This window comes from Sus scrofa, chromosome 9, assembly GCF_054392235.1.
Source record: "Sus scrofa isolate SSC_HxYL_T2T_F1_AM1 chromosome 9, Sscrofa_HxYL_maternal_Yorkshire_Landrace_v2.0, whole genome shotgun sequence".
Taxonomy (NCBI): domain Eukaryota; kingdom Metazoa; phylum Chordata; class Mammalia; order Artiodactyla; family Suidae; genus Sus; species Sus scrofa.
In genome coordinates, this window is record NC_139391.1 from 138,092,010 (window position 1) to 138,106,414 (window position 14,405).

Genomic DNA, 14,405 nt, shown 5'->3' on the forward strand with positions numbered 1-14,405 from the left:
AGCGAGGCACAGCCTGCCTCTTGGGCCCTTTAAGCATTACCTGCAGCCTCCTCAGGATCCCTTCTCTGCGCTCCCGCCCCTGCCCCCGCCATGTACAGACTCAGCCCTTAATTGGAGACTTCTTGGGTTTTGGCCAGTTCAGATGAAATCTTTGCCCTGACTTTTAAAGACTACCACGTCTGCCTCTCTCCGCATCCCATTCCACCACCTGGTCAGCCCAGACATGCGGCCCCCACAGCCTCACCCTCGGGGTGGCCCTGGCTGGTGCTGAAGACCCTGCCAATGGCAAGAGACGGCTCCTTTCCAGGCCTTCAGCCTCTTGACCCACTCACCCTGGGGCCTTGGGTGGGCCAAACCCCGAGAAAGGCCAGTCCTCTTTCTTGGGGCCGGTGGCATCAAGGCCTCAGACTGCTCTGACGCTCCTCGCCTGCAAAGGGCCGGGTCCTTTTCTGCTTTTACATTGTCCTTATGCGCGAGTGGGGCAGGGCAGGGTCAGCCCCCTTCCCTCTATTTCAGAGGGGGAAGCTGGAGTCTGGAGGAGGTGGCATTATCCCAGGGCACCCTGGGAGTCACATGGCAGCTGGGACCAGGGGCCACACCTCTGACATTTTCCAAGCTTTTGGCTGCAGATGCAGCTGCTGCTCAGAAGTATCCTGGATCAAGACCCTAGGTGCGGGCTTCTGAGAAAACATGAGGCCAGAAGCAGAAAAGGGCTAGTGCGCCCTGGGCCTTGGCAGCCGCTTACCCGGGCTACTTTGTTCTGTCCCAGGTGACGTCCTGGGTGGCCCTCGTCACCCCCGTGGCTGAAGATGAGGCTGCTCCTTCTCTTGTGCTTTGGTAAGTGTCCCTCCCTCCTTCCAGGCCCCGTCATGGAGCCAGGAGGCAAAGTCTCCCGAAGTGTGGGCATCACCTGCCACCCTGCGGTCCTTGGGTTTGGACCCAGCATCTACACTGAGATGCCTGTGAGGCTTCTCTCTTCCTGGGGACCTTCGAGGAGCTGATCTTGAGAGGCTCCCAGATGCCCTCTTCTTCCTCCCCGAGGGTGCTTGGTGGCACCCAGTGCCTGGTGGTTTACTTCCTGTCCTTCACTCCGAGCTGGTCGCAGGTCCATCACGGCTTGAGGTCTTGATTTGCCAGTGAATTGCAGCTGGATATCCGCAAGTGTGGTGGGGGCCCTGTTATGGATAAAGGAGCAGACAAAAGGCAGGCTTTGCCAGTCTCTGGCAAATGGCCGGCAGCCAGTGCTCCTCTGGGCTGCGGAAAGACCAGGCTACACATGGGAAGAGCTGTGTGCTTTGTCCTGGTGGCCGAGCATGTGTCTGCAGTTTCATTCTAAAAGCCACATGTGGAAGCCGCATTTCAGGATCATCTGAGGGTTTTGGTTGCCCGTGTTTCTCCTTTTTTCTTTCTTTTGTTTTTCTTTTTACATCTGCCCCTGCAGCATATGGAGGTTCCCAGGCTGGGGGTCAAATCGGAGCTGCAGCTGCTGGCCTACACCACAGGCACAGCAACATGGGATCTGAACCCCATCTGTGACCTACACTGCAGCTCAGAGCAATGCTGGATCCTTAACCCACTGAGCAAGGCCAGGGATCAAACCTGCATCCTTCTGGACACTATGTTGGGTTCTTAAGCTGCTGAGCCACAATGGAAACTCCTCTCCTTTTTTCTTTTAAGTTGTGGGCTATGAAATATAAGAATCAGCTTTTTTATCAAACAGCATCAGTATTGCAATTATTATCACCGCTGGCTGGTGGGACCTCGAAGAGGGTGGAGGAGAGGATCTAGTCTTAGCAGCTGACCTCTGCTTCTCCGAGGGACACTGGGGTGGCTGGCTGGACCCTCCTCTCTTCTAGGCTGCACCTCAGGACCCCTGTGATTTGTCTTTTTTTTTTTTTTTTTTGCCTTTTTATGGCTGCTCCTATAACCCGTGGAAGTTCCCTGGCTAGGGGTTGAATCAGAGCTGCAGGTGAAGGCCTGTGCCATGGCCATAGCCACACTGGATCGGAGCCACATCTGTGACCTACCTCACAGCTTGTGGCCATGCTGGATCCCTAACCCACTGAGCCAGGCCGGGGATCGAACCTGTGTCCTCCCAGACACTATGTTGGCCTCTTAACCCGCTGAGCCATGATGGGAACTCCTGTGTTTCAGTCTTGAACAGTGTCCTGTGTACCCAGCAAGCCTGCTCCCGCGGGGCCTGCTATCCACCTGTTGGGGACCTGCTCATTGGGAGGACGCGGTTTCTCCGAGCTTCCTCCACCTGCGGACTGACCAAGCCTGAGACCTACTGCACCCAGTATGATGAGGTAGGCTCTGTCTCCACGGCCTCCAGGGGCTGGAGGAAGGCGAGCTGGGTGGGGGTGGGTGAGCCTGCCATTTGTTCCTTGAATAGTTGGAGGGTGCTTGGTACAGGCCCAGCCCCATGCGCTATGGGGGTTCGAGAAAAGCAGAAGGCCGGACCTCTGCCACTTAGGAATGTTCACCTTTGTTTCGCAAGAACAGATGTACTCAGAACTAGCTGAATAGCTCTTTTCTCCTTGCTTGAGAAAGCTGGAGTCTTTTCTCAGCCCTTGGGCCTGGCCGGGACCGCTTTCCACGTCTTGGGAATAAGCAATCTGATAGCTATTGATCCTTCAGGTGTGTGGAGTCTAAGTGGCCCTGTTGGGTGGACAGCCTCAAGGCTGGTGGAGCACAGATGGGGTGCGTTGTACAGATCTTGGTTCTTGCAGAAGGAGGACCTGAGCTGGGCCTTGGCCACGCTCTGGCCGCCATCTTTGGCCGGCGCTGGGGTCTGGGTGTGGCTGGACTTGGCAAAACCTCTACGAGGGTCAGCGGGAGTTTATCCTTCTAGGTTTTGCACTTGTCATGCATAAAGAGCCAGCCTGCTTACCTCTCAGCCTCCACGCGTTTGGCCTACATGTCCCACTACTCTGGGCGCCGTGGGAGACACTCACGCCTCCGTCAGATCAGTGAGATAAAGGCGGAAGTGACGTGAGGTCAGCAGGGCAGTTTCGTGGCTCAGCTGATAAGGAAACAGCCGAGCGAATCCAGGACCCGGACACTTTGACGTGGGTCCATCAGCGTCGCCCGTCTGGGTAACTGGTTGTTGTTAGGAGCCATTGTGACTTTTCACTCACATTGCTTCTAGACTTTTCTGGCAGGAATTTAGGTTTTCTTTTCTTTTCCTTTCCACAAGAGGGGGGTCTTTTCTTGCATTTTGCGGTTACCAAGGTGAAGTCACTCCGTGGCCTCTTGTTTTCCAGTTCCCTAACTTTTTTGGCCATTTTTCTGCCCTCAAAACACAGGTTTGGATAAAGGGGAGCGTGAGGGAGTGATTTTCCCCGAGCGAGTGCATCTTTTGGGGGGAAAAGAGAGACTGAGAGAGGGAGGGAGTCAGAGCGATGGATTGCCATGAAGAAGACCTGAGTTTCTGTAGTGTCCTCTTTCCAGAATGTCCTTGTGCTCAGGACCACGGAGGTGTGTCTGATCCTGCCTCTGGCCTCATTGCCCTCTAGTCCCCAGTGTTCTCTTGGATACATTTTTTTTCCTCCCAGCTGCAGTGGTGGTACGTGAAAGTTCCCAGGCCAGGGATTGAACCTGTGCCGTAGCTGTGGCAAAGCCTTAACCCACTGTGCCACCAGGGAACTCCTCTCTTGGCTCCTTTTTAAAAAATTTATTTTTTTATGGCCACACCTGCAGCACATCAAAGTTCCTGGGCCAGGGATTCAATATGAGCCACAGCTGCAACCTACACCATAGCTGTGGTGATGCTAGATCCGTTAACCCACTACGCTGGGCCAGGGATTGAATCCACATCTCTGCAGTGACTGAGCTGCTGCAATGGGGTTCTTAACCCACTGTGCCACAGTGGGAACTCCTGTCTTGGCTCCTTTTAACCACAGATGATACTAGGTAGTGGCTATGGAGGGGCTGAGCAGAGACAGCTGTGCTTGCTGCATCTTACCCACTTGGATGTAGGAGAGCCCACTGGACAGTATTGGGCAAGATGGCCAGCATCAGGCGGTCCTCCCTGTGGACCCAGATTGCTCCACAGGCGACAGGGGCCTGGCAGTACTGGGCCTTCTAGGCAACAGAATGATTTCAGCTGCCCCCTTCCCATATATACCTCTGATCTTGGGCCACTGAGCCATGTCTCAGCATTCCAGGGTGTCCTCCACTGATTCTTTTCCTCGGGCTGACCTGCCTTCAAGGACGGGAAGCAAGGAGAGACCAGAGACCCCTGTTCTCTGGGCCCCGGCCCTGGCCCTGTCTGGGCAGCCTCCTCCCTCTAGGCCTGGGGCTCTTGGCTCCACCCTGGCCTGCCCTCTGCCTCTCTCAGATGCTCCAGGGAGCCAACCACCTCCCCTGCTCTTAAGTAGCCCCTCAAGAGCAAAACAGGGTGCTTGCAAAAGAGAAGTCTAGACTTTACAACCCTGGGGAGGGTGAAATATCAGCTATTTTGTGGCTGTGCAAGTCGAGAACACATTTCTTTTCTTTTTCTGTGAGAGGGAATGAATCCATACAACGTCTTGGAAGAGTGGAAGATACGGCATTTTGAGAGCAGGGTCTCAGGTCCACCCCTAACTTATAGTGCGATCTTGGCAAGGTAGTACCCCTCTCAGAGTTCCAGCTGTGGCACAGTGGGTTAAGAATCCAACGGCAGTGGCTCGGGTCACTGCGGAGGCTCAGGTTCGACCCCCGGCCCCGCTCAGTGAGTTACAGGATCTGGCATTGCCGCAGCTGCGACCTGGGTTCAGTCCCTGGCTTGGGCACTTCCATATGTTGTGGGTGTGGCCGTAAAAAAAAAGAAAAGAGCAAAAAAAGAGATATGAGCCCTCTCTAAATCTTGCTTTCCTCTTTTGTGTTACCTGAAAGGTCTCTAGGGTCGTGCTCTGCCGCCGCTTTCTCTGGGAGGAGCCGACGGCTGAGGACCAGCGTCTCTCCGCCACCTGCCTCCGCTCTGCCCTGCTCTCTTTCCCTCCCCTTCCCTGCCTAACCTCCTCCTAGAGGCCTTTGGGTGCCCACACTGAAGGGAAAAACACCTTCTCTGTACGGCTGCACCCCTCACCGGGTGCCCAGGCAGCTGTGTGATGGAAATTAGGAATCCAGATTTGATTCAGAGGTGTTCCAATATCAGTTTTCATGTTTATTTCCTTATTAAATGATGCTATAGTAACTCTAATTTATTAAGCACATAGTATGTGGCCCAGGCATTATACTAAGAATTTGGTATGAGTTATCTCAATGAATTTTCACGATACTCCGTGAGGTGGCTCTCATTATCCCCAGGAGCCGTTGGGAAGGTTTGGGTGTGTGCTGGGACCCCCAGACCTCAATGGAAACACACAGGGATTGGGTTTTCTGAGTAGTTAGAGGCAGGGGTGTAGCTGGCATGGTGCAGGGCTGTGTATCTAGTGCTGCCATTTCACACACACACACCGCCCCCCCCCCCCGGCTCCTCTTCCGTTAAGTCAAAGCCTCCAGGGAGTGCCTCTGTTCTAGTTCCATGTGCGGTGACACAGTGAGCCCTGAGCCCAGTAAAGCCCTCCCAGCACCTGCTGCCTGCCTACCGCTGTGGGAGGAATGCAAGTGCCGTGGGGATTGATGACTCTTGGACATTTCAGATGGCTTGCTGCCCCCTGCCAACTCCAGGGAACCTCGGGAGTGGTGGGGACGCCTTCCAGCTCCAAAACTGTCCCTCCTAGCTCCTGATCTCTGGCTCCTTTTGTGAGTCAATCTTAGCTTGTTGGTGTGTCATCTTCTCTGCCTAATTTAGTCTCACTGGCTAAATCCTATCGGTCTTACTGGTCTGCTCCTGTGGGCCTTGGATCCGTATTCCAGTCCTTATGATGGATTTAGGACTTGTACCTCCCACCCCTGCCCAATTTGCCCTCCTGGGCCCGGGACTGCCCATTAACTCTCTGGGCTTGAACCCAGGCTGGTCTTTATCAAAGTGGCTGAGGCTGCAGTCCCGCCCTGTCCCCTGGTTCTCTCTTCTCCAGCTCCCAGGTCTCCTCTGGGTGAAGTCACTGCACCTTTATTCCCTAGAGCCCAAGGGGTGAAGGAGAATGTCCCGATGTCTCGCCACCCTCATGCCCTTCTGTGCCTTCCCCGAGTCTCGGCCCCTCATTCGAAGATGGGAGTGATGACAGCACTCACTTGACGAGTTGTTTGAGGGCCATACAAAGGAAGGAGCCAAGGGACCCCTGGCCCAGTGTCTGAGGGGCTCACTGTTCCATCCACCACCCAGGGACCTCTGCCCACAGAGGCTGCCCCATCTGTGAATCACGCCCCCGAGCACCTCTGCCAGCATCAGGACACACACTCGCAGAGTTCCCGAATTCCCCTTGCCCTTGGGCCAGCCCTGGCTCTGCCTCTGCCTCCAAGATGACCGCTGCCCATCTGCTGTGCAGCGGGCTGCTGGACAATCTGGAGGCAGCCAGGAAGTCACCCGACTGGAGGGGAAGACTCTAGTCCTGGCTCTGACACTCAGAATAGAAATGTGACCTTGGGAAGGTCATGGCTTCCATCTAGACCGCTGTTTCCCCGTTCATGAAATGCAGGTGTTGGGTTGGTCAGCCTTTGTTTGCTCAGCTTTAACTTCTCGCCAGCTTCTCAGTGATGGCTGGGCTGTGTGTGACCCTGAGGGTCCATGACGGGCTCTGTCAGGTGGGCGCTGGCAGAGGCTGAGCCATGCCCTTCGGTCATCTCTGGGCTGGCCCACACTCCTAGGAACCTGTGGGTGTCACCTGACAGCTTTCCCGGATTTCTGCTCCTGACAGTGTCCCCCCCAGTGTTGTGTCTGTTTCCCTAAATGCTGTATTTACCAGTCCTCCTCCCTTTCTGGGGAAACGTAATTACCCAGCTGCCTTAATGACAGCCCTACACAGTGCATTCCGCAGGTTCATTAGCGTGTAAACCGAAGAGCTGTCGTTTTTATCTCTTGGAAACCAGCTTAGGAGCAGTAGCCAGTTGATGTCCCCTCCTCCCCAACACACACACACACACACACACACACACACACACACACACACACACGCATGCATGCATGCATGTATGCACACACGCCAACAAACACTGCCTGCCTGTGTTGGACAGTCCTCTGCTTTCTTGACCTTTGATGTGGCCAATGTGTAGGCAGAGGACCCGGGGATGTGTTCCTATTCCTCTTGAGGTCCTTGTCCTCTGCTCACGAGCACTTTGAGCCTGTCTCTGACCAAAACATCTGTCCTCCTATCTCCCAGAAGCTCTTAGCAGGTCTGACACTTTCAAAGTTGCTACCGTTGTGGATTTTTTCTTTTGGACGAAGCGTCATTGAGTTCCTAGTTTAAAATGCAGACATCCTTGAAAATGGCATCGCATCAGTCTCTCATCGTTTATATTTCTGCAAAGGTTTGCTTATCAGAAAATTAGCTGTGGCTTTTGAAGAGGGTCCCACAAGAGGAAGACCCAGGATGAGCAAGTTTTGAGAGGCTGGAAGGAAAGGGGAAGGACACTGGGCAGAGTTGCTCTCAGAGGGGAGCCGAACTGGAGTCGGTGGAATGTGAGATTCTTGAGTCCCACTTGTTGTGGGCTGGAGAGCATGGCTTGGGGGGTTAAAAGGAGAGAAGAGAGAGGAAAGGTGAGACGGGGGGGCCTGGACACAAACCTGGGTGGCCTCACAGTCTTGCTGGCCTGGCTTCTTACCCCCACCGCCCTTGGGTCAGATCCCCAGAAGTCTCCGGATGGTGTCTCCAAGACCTACCCTGCTTTTTCCTCTCGGGGGCCAAGGAGGCATCATCACTGGCAGAGCTTTCAGAGGTCCAGGCGTGCAAGTCCACTCTCTGCAATCAGGTCTAGGGGGACACTTCTGTTTTTGGAGAGGTCTGGGCTGGGGTTGAGGCTACCCTTACTAGGAGACAAGAGAGGGAACATCCTGAAAACCAGTGTTAGTTCCTGTAATGTCCCATGGTTACCAAGGGTCTGCTCTATCCCTTGAATCAGAACAGGGTGCGAAGGTTTGGAGGCAGGGAACCCAGGAGAGAAACCCCTGCTTCCTGTCTTCCCAGCCCTGTGGATTCGGACAGGGCTAAGACTTGCTTTCCTAATCTGGCAAATGGGGATGCCCAGCATTTAACACAGTAGGCCTCCTGCAGAGGTTTTGGAAGGACAAAAGGAGATACCGGATGCACAGTGCTCAGGACAGAGCCTCGTGCCCTGTCACTTCGGGGTGTGTAGTATCCATCATCTCCGTCATCAGCTTCAGAAACCGACCTTTCTGGAGTTCCCATTGTGGCTCAGTGGGTTAAGAACCCAACTAGTTTCCATGAGGCTATGGGTTCAATTCCTGGCCTTGCTCAGTGGGTTAAGGATTCGGTGTTGATGCAGGCTTTGGTGTAGGTTGCAGATGCAGCTTGGATTCTGTGTTGCTGTGGCTGTGGTATAGGCCGGCAGCTGCAGCTCTGATGTGAGCCCTAGCCTGGGAACCTCCATATGCCATAGGTGCAGCCATAAAAAGAAATTTAAAAAGCAAAGAAACTAAGCTTTGTAAACTTAGTTTGGATGGAGAAAAAGGTTGCGTTGAGTTAAGGTTTGGGTCAAGGTGTCGGTTCATGATGGGAAGAAGATGAAATTGAAAGTGCCTCATGGCACCGGAGCTGGCTTTCCGCTGCCCACCCACCCCCACCCCGGAAGACTTCATCGCTGATCTTTGCTGGCAACGTCCACTGACATAGAACCGGGGAGGCCTGTGCATCACAGTGGGGTCTAGTGGCGGCCTTGCTGACCAAGGCCTTGAGGGCTCCCTCTTCTGCCCGCTTTGTTGGGAATGTATTTCTCCAGTGCAGTCAGTGCCTTCTTTTTGTCTCTGGTTTCTTTTGCATTCTTGCTTGGCATGTCTTTAACCTCTGAGCAGATAAGCTGGAGTAGGGAGAATGCTAATGCCATGTTAGAACAAGAAGGAACTTCGTGATCTCATATCCCACCCCTGCATTTTACCAAGGAGGAGGCCCAAGTGGAGACAACTGTTTTTTTTTTTTTTTTTTTTTTTAATCCTGGCTTCCTTTCTTTTGACCCTGGCTGGCAGCCATGACCCTGACTTCTTCGGTGGGTGCAGGCAGTCTCTGGCTTGCTCGTGGGAGACAGCTGGGCCATCTCTAACCACAGCCTGTTTTCCTGTTTTTCCCCAGAATTAGCTCCATGTTGTGCAAGGACACAGAGCTTCCATGTGCATTGCTGTCCTTTTCCTGCCCTCTCCACCGCCACTCAGGCCCCTGCTGGTTCTTGCTCTCTCCTTTGGCCTCCCATAGCTCTCCGGGAGGGTTTGTCATCTAGCCAGACCACTGAGCTTCTAGAAAGCTCCTGGGTAAGGGAAGAGGCCCAGACTTTCCAGATGGAAAGCGGAGAGGGAGCAGGAGCCAGACTGGCTGGAGGCCTGACAGGCCGAATGGATCCTAACGCTGTGTCTCTGAGGTAGCGCGGCCAGCGGTGTGGTGGCCAGATGACTCCGGAGGGGACAGCAGCTGCAGCGGGGAGTTTCCATCTCTGGGAGGGACAGAGGCATGTAACCCACACAAGGGGAAGAGCCTCACGTTGAGAAGCCCACACACGCCCACACACCCACACATCCATGCATGCACTACCTGTAAACACACAAGGATAAAGCAGGGCAGCTGAGGCCCAGAGAGAGAGAGAGAGAAGTGAGCACTGGTCTTCACGTGGGCTTCTGCCCTGAGCCGCCCTCTTGGGGCCTCTCTCCCTCTAGCTGGCTGACAAGCAGAGCTACTTAAAATACCTGTCCCAAGCCGGTTGGCTTAGCCCATCTCCAAGGATTGAGATAAATCCTTCCATTAGCTGGTGTTACTATGATAAGCAGCCCTTAGATGTTAAGCTTATGAGGCCATCTGATCCCTCCCCGAGTGTCTGCACACGTGGAAGGAGCGTGGAGGAGGCGTGGGTACCCCAGGCAGCTTCTGAAGACGGGAAAGGGGCCGGGTAACACGCCACGAGAGCATCCTGGGCATTTTGAGTTTTTCTTATTTTATAATAATGCCTGAATATAAAGGTGAGCACATATCCAAGGTAGCAAGGTTTAAAATTATGAAAATAAGAATGTTAAAAAAAGAATATATATAAAAGAATATATATAAAGAATATATATGTATGTATAACTGAATCTCTTCACTCTGTACCTAAAACTAACACAACATTGCGAATCAGCTCTATTTCAGTAAAAACTTTAAAAATCAAATGATTGAAAAGATCCACGAAAAAAAGTTAGCTGTCATCCCATTTTCCAGAGATCATAGGTTACACAGTGGGCAGTTGCCGTTTTTTGTGGGTCGAGATGGCTGCACATCAGCTGTTTCATTTGCTGCAGCCTCGTCTGCTGGGCCGTTCCCTTCCACACACTCTCTAGTTGGTAAAGAATGTATATTTGGGATGATCACCTATATACAAGCCTATGTCCAACTTTTTTTTCCCCAAAAACATTATAATGTAGGCATTTCCCCCACGTAATTCAAAACCTTCTCTCACTTAGTCGTTTGCAGCGTTACGCGATCGTCCATCACTCAGGGACAGCAAGGGCATTTCCCAGGTGGAGTTGTCCTAGCTCCTGGGTCCCGTGGTCCAGGGAGAACGAGCCTTGTGTCTGGACTTTCTCGGCCAGGGAACCGGCCAGGATCCGTTCCCAGCAGGCTGGGGGGAGCTCTGGGGGCAGCTGGCCCGCGTCTCCCCGAGGGCCATGTGCTGCGTGCAGGCGGAGGCTGGGCAGTGGAAAAGTTTGCCCCCGAGAGACTGGGCAGAGTGCGGAGGAGGGCACGCCTGCTGCCAGGGACCAAAATAGGATTCTGGAGGAGGCTCAGATTCCATCAAGCGGTGTCTTTTGCCCAGAAAGGATTATTTTAAGTGCTCAGGTATTTATTTTAGCCACTGACACATCTGCAGTCTCTGTGTTAACGGGGCTGGCTTAGCCCGACAAGCCAGCTTTCTGTCCAAGGCGCTCTCTCTGCCTGGGCCTCCCCCCATGGTCAGCCTCAGGGTCAGACCAGGTCCTTAGGAGACAGGACCGATCACCCTTTACCGCGCTTCCACCATGTCTGTGCACCCGCGTGGTGTCCCAATGAAAGTGAGAGGGTGAGAGAGGGAGGGAGGAAGAGAAGAGGGGGTGGGGGCAGTGGGGAGGGCCCGTCTGGCGCTGGTGCTTGCTGCCTGTCCGTCGACAGGAAAGCCTCTTGGGGCCTCAGCTCTTTTGCCTGTGAAATGGCAGTCATGTTACCATGTAGGTGGTTGGGCGGCTTAAAGAGGTTGCACTGAAGCTCCTGATGCAGCGCCTGGCACGTGATAGGGCCTCCGATCACTTAATATCCATGTTCGTCACTCCCCACCCCACCCCACCCCTCTTTTTCCCCTCCTAGGATGGGGGTGTCTAGCAATAATGTTAATGCACTGGCCTTGCTCAGTGGGTTAAGGATCCGGCGTTGCCGTGAGCTGTGGTGTAGGTTGCAGAGGCGGCTCAGATCCCGCGTTGCTGTGGCTCTGGCGTAGGTCGGCGGCTACAGCTCCAATTCGACCCCTAGCCTGGGAACCTCCATATGCTGCAGGTGTGGCCCTAGAAAAGACAAAAAAAATAAAAAAATTAAAAAAACCGAAAAAGCCCTTTGGGACATGATGAGAACACCCCTGAGCACCAGGAGGGGTGACGGTTCTCTTATTTTGAGATCGGAGGTGGGAGCTGGAAAGTGGGGTGGGAAGAAGACTCCTGGCTAACCTTCTGCATCTCTCCTGTGGGTAGGAGATGCCAGACCCAGGTTTTTGAGATCCTCTAAATGTTACTAGAGTGTTGGCTTCCACATGGCAGGATTTTTGTTTTCCTCACTGCTCTAACTCCGGAATCTAGAACAGGGTCTAGTACCCAGTATGTGCTCAGTAAATATTTGTTGAATGACTGAGCGGCTTTACTTCAACCTCCACCCAGTTTACAGAGGAGAAAACTGAGCCTAGAAAGTGGGGTTCAGAGCTAGGTCTGGAACCCCAAATTCCCATGTCTTTTTTCCAGGCCCCTTTCCCTGATCCTTAGAAACTCGATTGTCCTTGGGCTGCCAGGATGAAGTGAGCGGAGATGGAAGACTGTCCAGCCTGCATCTCGCATGTAGTAGATGCTAAGTTAATGTGTCTCTCATCGTTTCTTCTTTTTGTTCTTAGCATTCTTTTCAGATTCCTCTCTGAGGCACTGTCATGTATGAAAATTATTTTTTTTTACCCCCCATACTTCTTTCCCAATCATATCCGTTTACTATTTACTAGTTGTGTGTTGGGCGGGGGCACGAAGGACTCATTAAAAGACGGCCGCTAGCCTTGTTTAAGAGGTTGATCCTTCAGAGTGCATTGGTGAAATCGCTGAATCAGGATTTCCACGAGGGCATGTTCTGGGCTCTCAGGATACGAGTGGGGTGTGTGGGGGGGGATTCACTCTGGCCCCACCCCTGAGTCCCTGGCATCTCCCTGTCCCACAGTGGAAGATGAAATGCTGCAAGTGTGACTCCAGGTTGCCTCACAATTACAACAGTCACCGAGTGGAGAATGTGATTTCGTCCTCGGGCCCCATGCGCTGGTGGCAGTCGCAGAACGGTAAGGACCTGCCCCCACCCTCCGGGAGCCCAAACATGTGGAGGCTCCCGCGGGATGGGGAGGGTGCCCGGGAGCCCTGGGGTTTCCCAGGCATTTCTTATGGTGGTGGGACCCAGGGGTGCGCAGACCTCTGTCTTTGGACTTGAGGTCTTTCAGACGTTGTAGGTAGAAGAATTTATTGGAGGTTAACGAAAGGGCCAGAAGAGAGAGAAATGCCTTGATTTCCCTCTGCTTCGTCACAGTGGGCTGAAGGGACTGAGCTTTGGGAACAGATCTGTGTCCCACAGAGAAGTTGAAACTCTTTAAGGTTTTAGGGGAAACTCTTCCCACTCGTGATGGTGAGAAGGAAATGTGGCCAAGAAGAGGTAGGATCGAGAGCGGGCGCTATGGGTAGAAGCACACTGGCACCACTCCCTCCGAGAGGGCGAGTGGAACATCAGGATCAGAGAGTTCTGGACTTCCGGGAGCCCAGGAGCTTCTGCTGTAAAATTCCTCTTTGTCTCTCCAGATGTGAACCCTGTCTCTCTGCAGCTGGACCTGGACAGCAAATTCCAGCTTCAAGCCATCACGATGGATTTTAAGGTGCGCTTCCTGGGTGTGGCGGTGGATGGGAGAGGGGGACACTGGGCCACGTGGGCCCAGATGCATGGGGAGCACAGCGTCCTTGTCTCCTCGGGCTGGGGGGCATGGACTTCCCCAGGCTGGGGCGACATGGACCCTGAGCCTATAGCAGAAGTCCCACCTCATGGAGAACAGTGGCGCCTCCAGGCTCCCTATCTTGGCTCTTTTGCCCCCACCACCCGCAGTCCGTCTAATTAATTCAGCCCTGCCAAGACCAATTCTCCTAAGCCTGGCCGCTTATTCTACAGTTGTGTTTTCTTTATCGACTCTGTTTTAATACCTTTGCTGATGAGATTGAGTTTAACAAGCAGTGAAGACTGGCCCATCCACATGTACTTAAGCAGCAGTCTGCTCGCGCACTGTTCCTGCGTCTCAGGTTCTGCTCGTAGACCAGCCTTCTCAGAGAAGCCTTTTGGAGGGAACGTTTTCTCTCATTTGTGAAAGGTCTTTTTTTTTTTTTTTTTTTTTTTTTTTTTTTTTGATCCCTTTCAGAGATTTGATTTCATTCTTTCTCCAGATAGAGTCCAACACTGAAGGATCAGGTTTGGTTGATAAGATTAGGGGATTAGGAAGGAGGGTATCATTTTCGGGAATTAAACGAGCTGTGGCTGTAAAGCAGCTGGGGACCTAATTTCCTACGTGACCGAGGAAGTTGCTCTAAAAACCTCGCCCCACGAATAGGTCGAGAGTATTTTGAGGAATGCCCGTGTCATTTGCATACATGCCCACTCTGTAACGCTGACAGTTTTGAAGGGCAGCATTCGTTTGGAAGGATACTCGTAGTCTCATTGCTCTTTTCAGGCCTCGCTCATTCATTTGTCCCTTCTTTCCACATACGTATTAAACACTGACTCTATGCTATTAAAAAGATAAACACAATTAGATCCTGATCCTCAAGTTGCTGTGGTGGAGGCAGGGAAGACAAGGAGCCAGCAGGAAGAGAGTGTGATGTGTGCTCTGATCTGCTGAGCAGCGGTTCTGGGAAGCCCAGGAGGAGGCCGTCCAGCTTGAGCTGTCTTGGGGGGGAGGCGGGCCACAGGGTACACGCGGGGAAGATGAAACTTCCTAGGCCAGTAACAGCCAGGTGGAGCGTCAGGTTCATTCCAGGCAAGGAGAACAGCAAAGCGCACAGGCCAGGAGGCCAGAGGCAAGAAGGCATATAGTTGGGGAGG

The 14,405-nt window shown here is 53.2% G+C and overlaps 1 protein-coding gene across 27 annotated transcripts in view; it reads left to right on the forward strand.

Annotated features, from left to right (window-relative positions):
• Nucleotides 1-14,405, forward strand: part of LAMB3 (laminin subunit beta 3) — a 162,069-nt gene that overhangs the window by 124,405 nt on the left and 23,259 nt on the right. For all 27 annotated transcript variants that reach the window (XM_084978505.1, XM_084978504.1, XM_084978506.1 and 24 more), the window contains 4 exons: nt 770-837; nt 2,155-2,309; nt 12,498-12,612; nt 13,121-13,194. In XM_084978505.1, coding sequence (XP_084834631.1) covers nt 810-837; nt 2,155-2,309; nt 12,498-12,612; nt 13,121-13,194 — 372 coding nt within the window. In that variant the 5' untranslated portion in view covers nt 770-809. The remainder of the gene's footprint in view (nt 1-769; nt 838-2,154; nt 2,310-12,497; nt 12,613-13,120; nt 13,195-14,405) is intronic.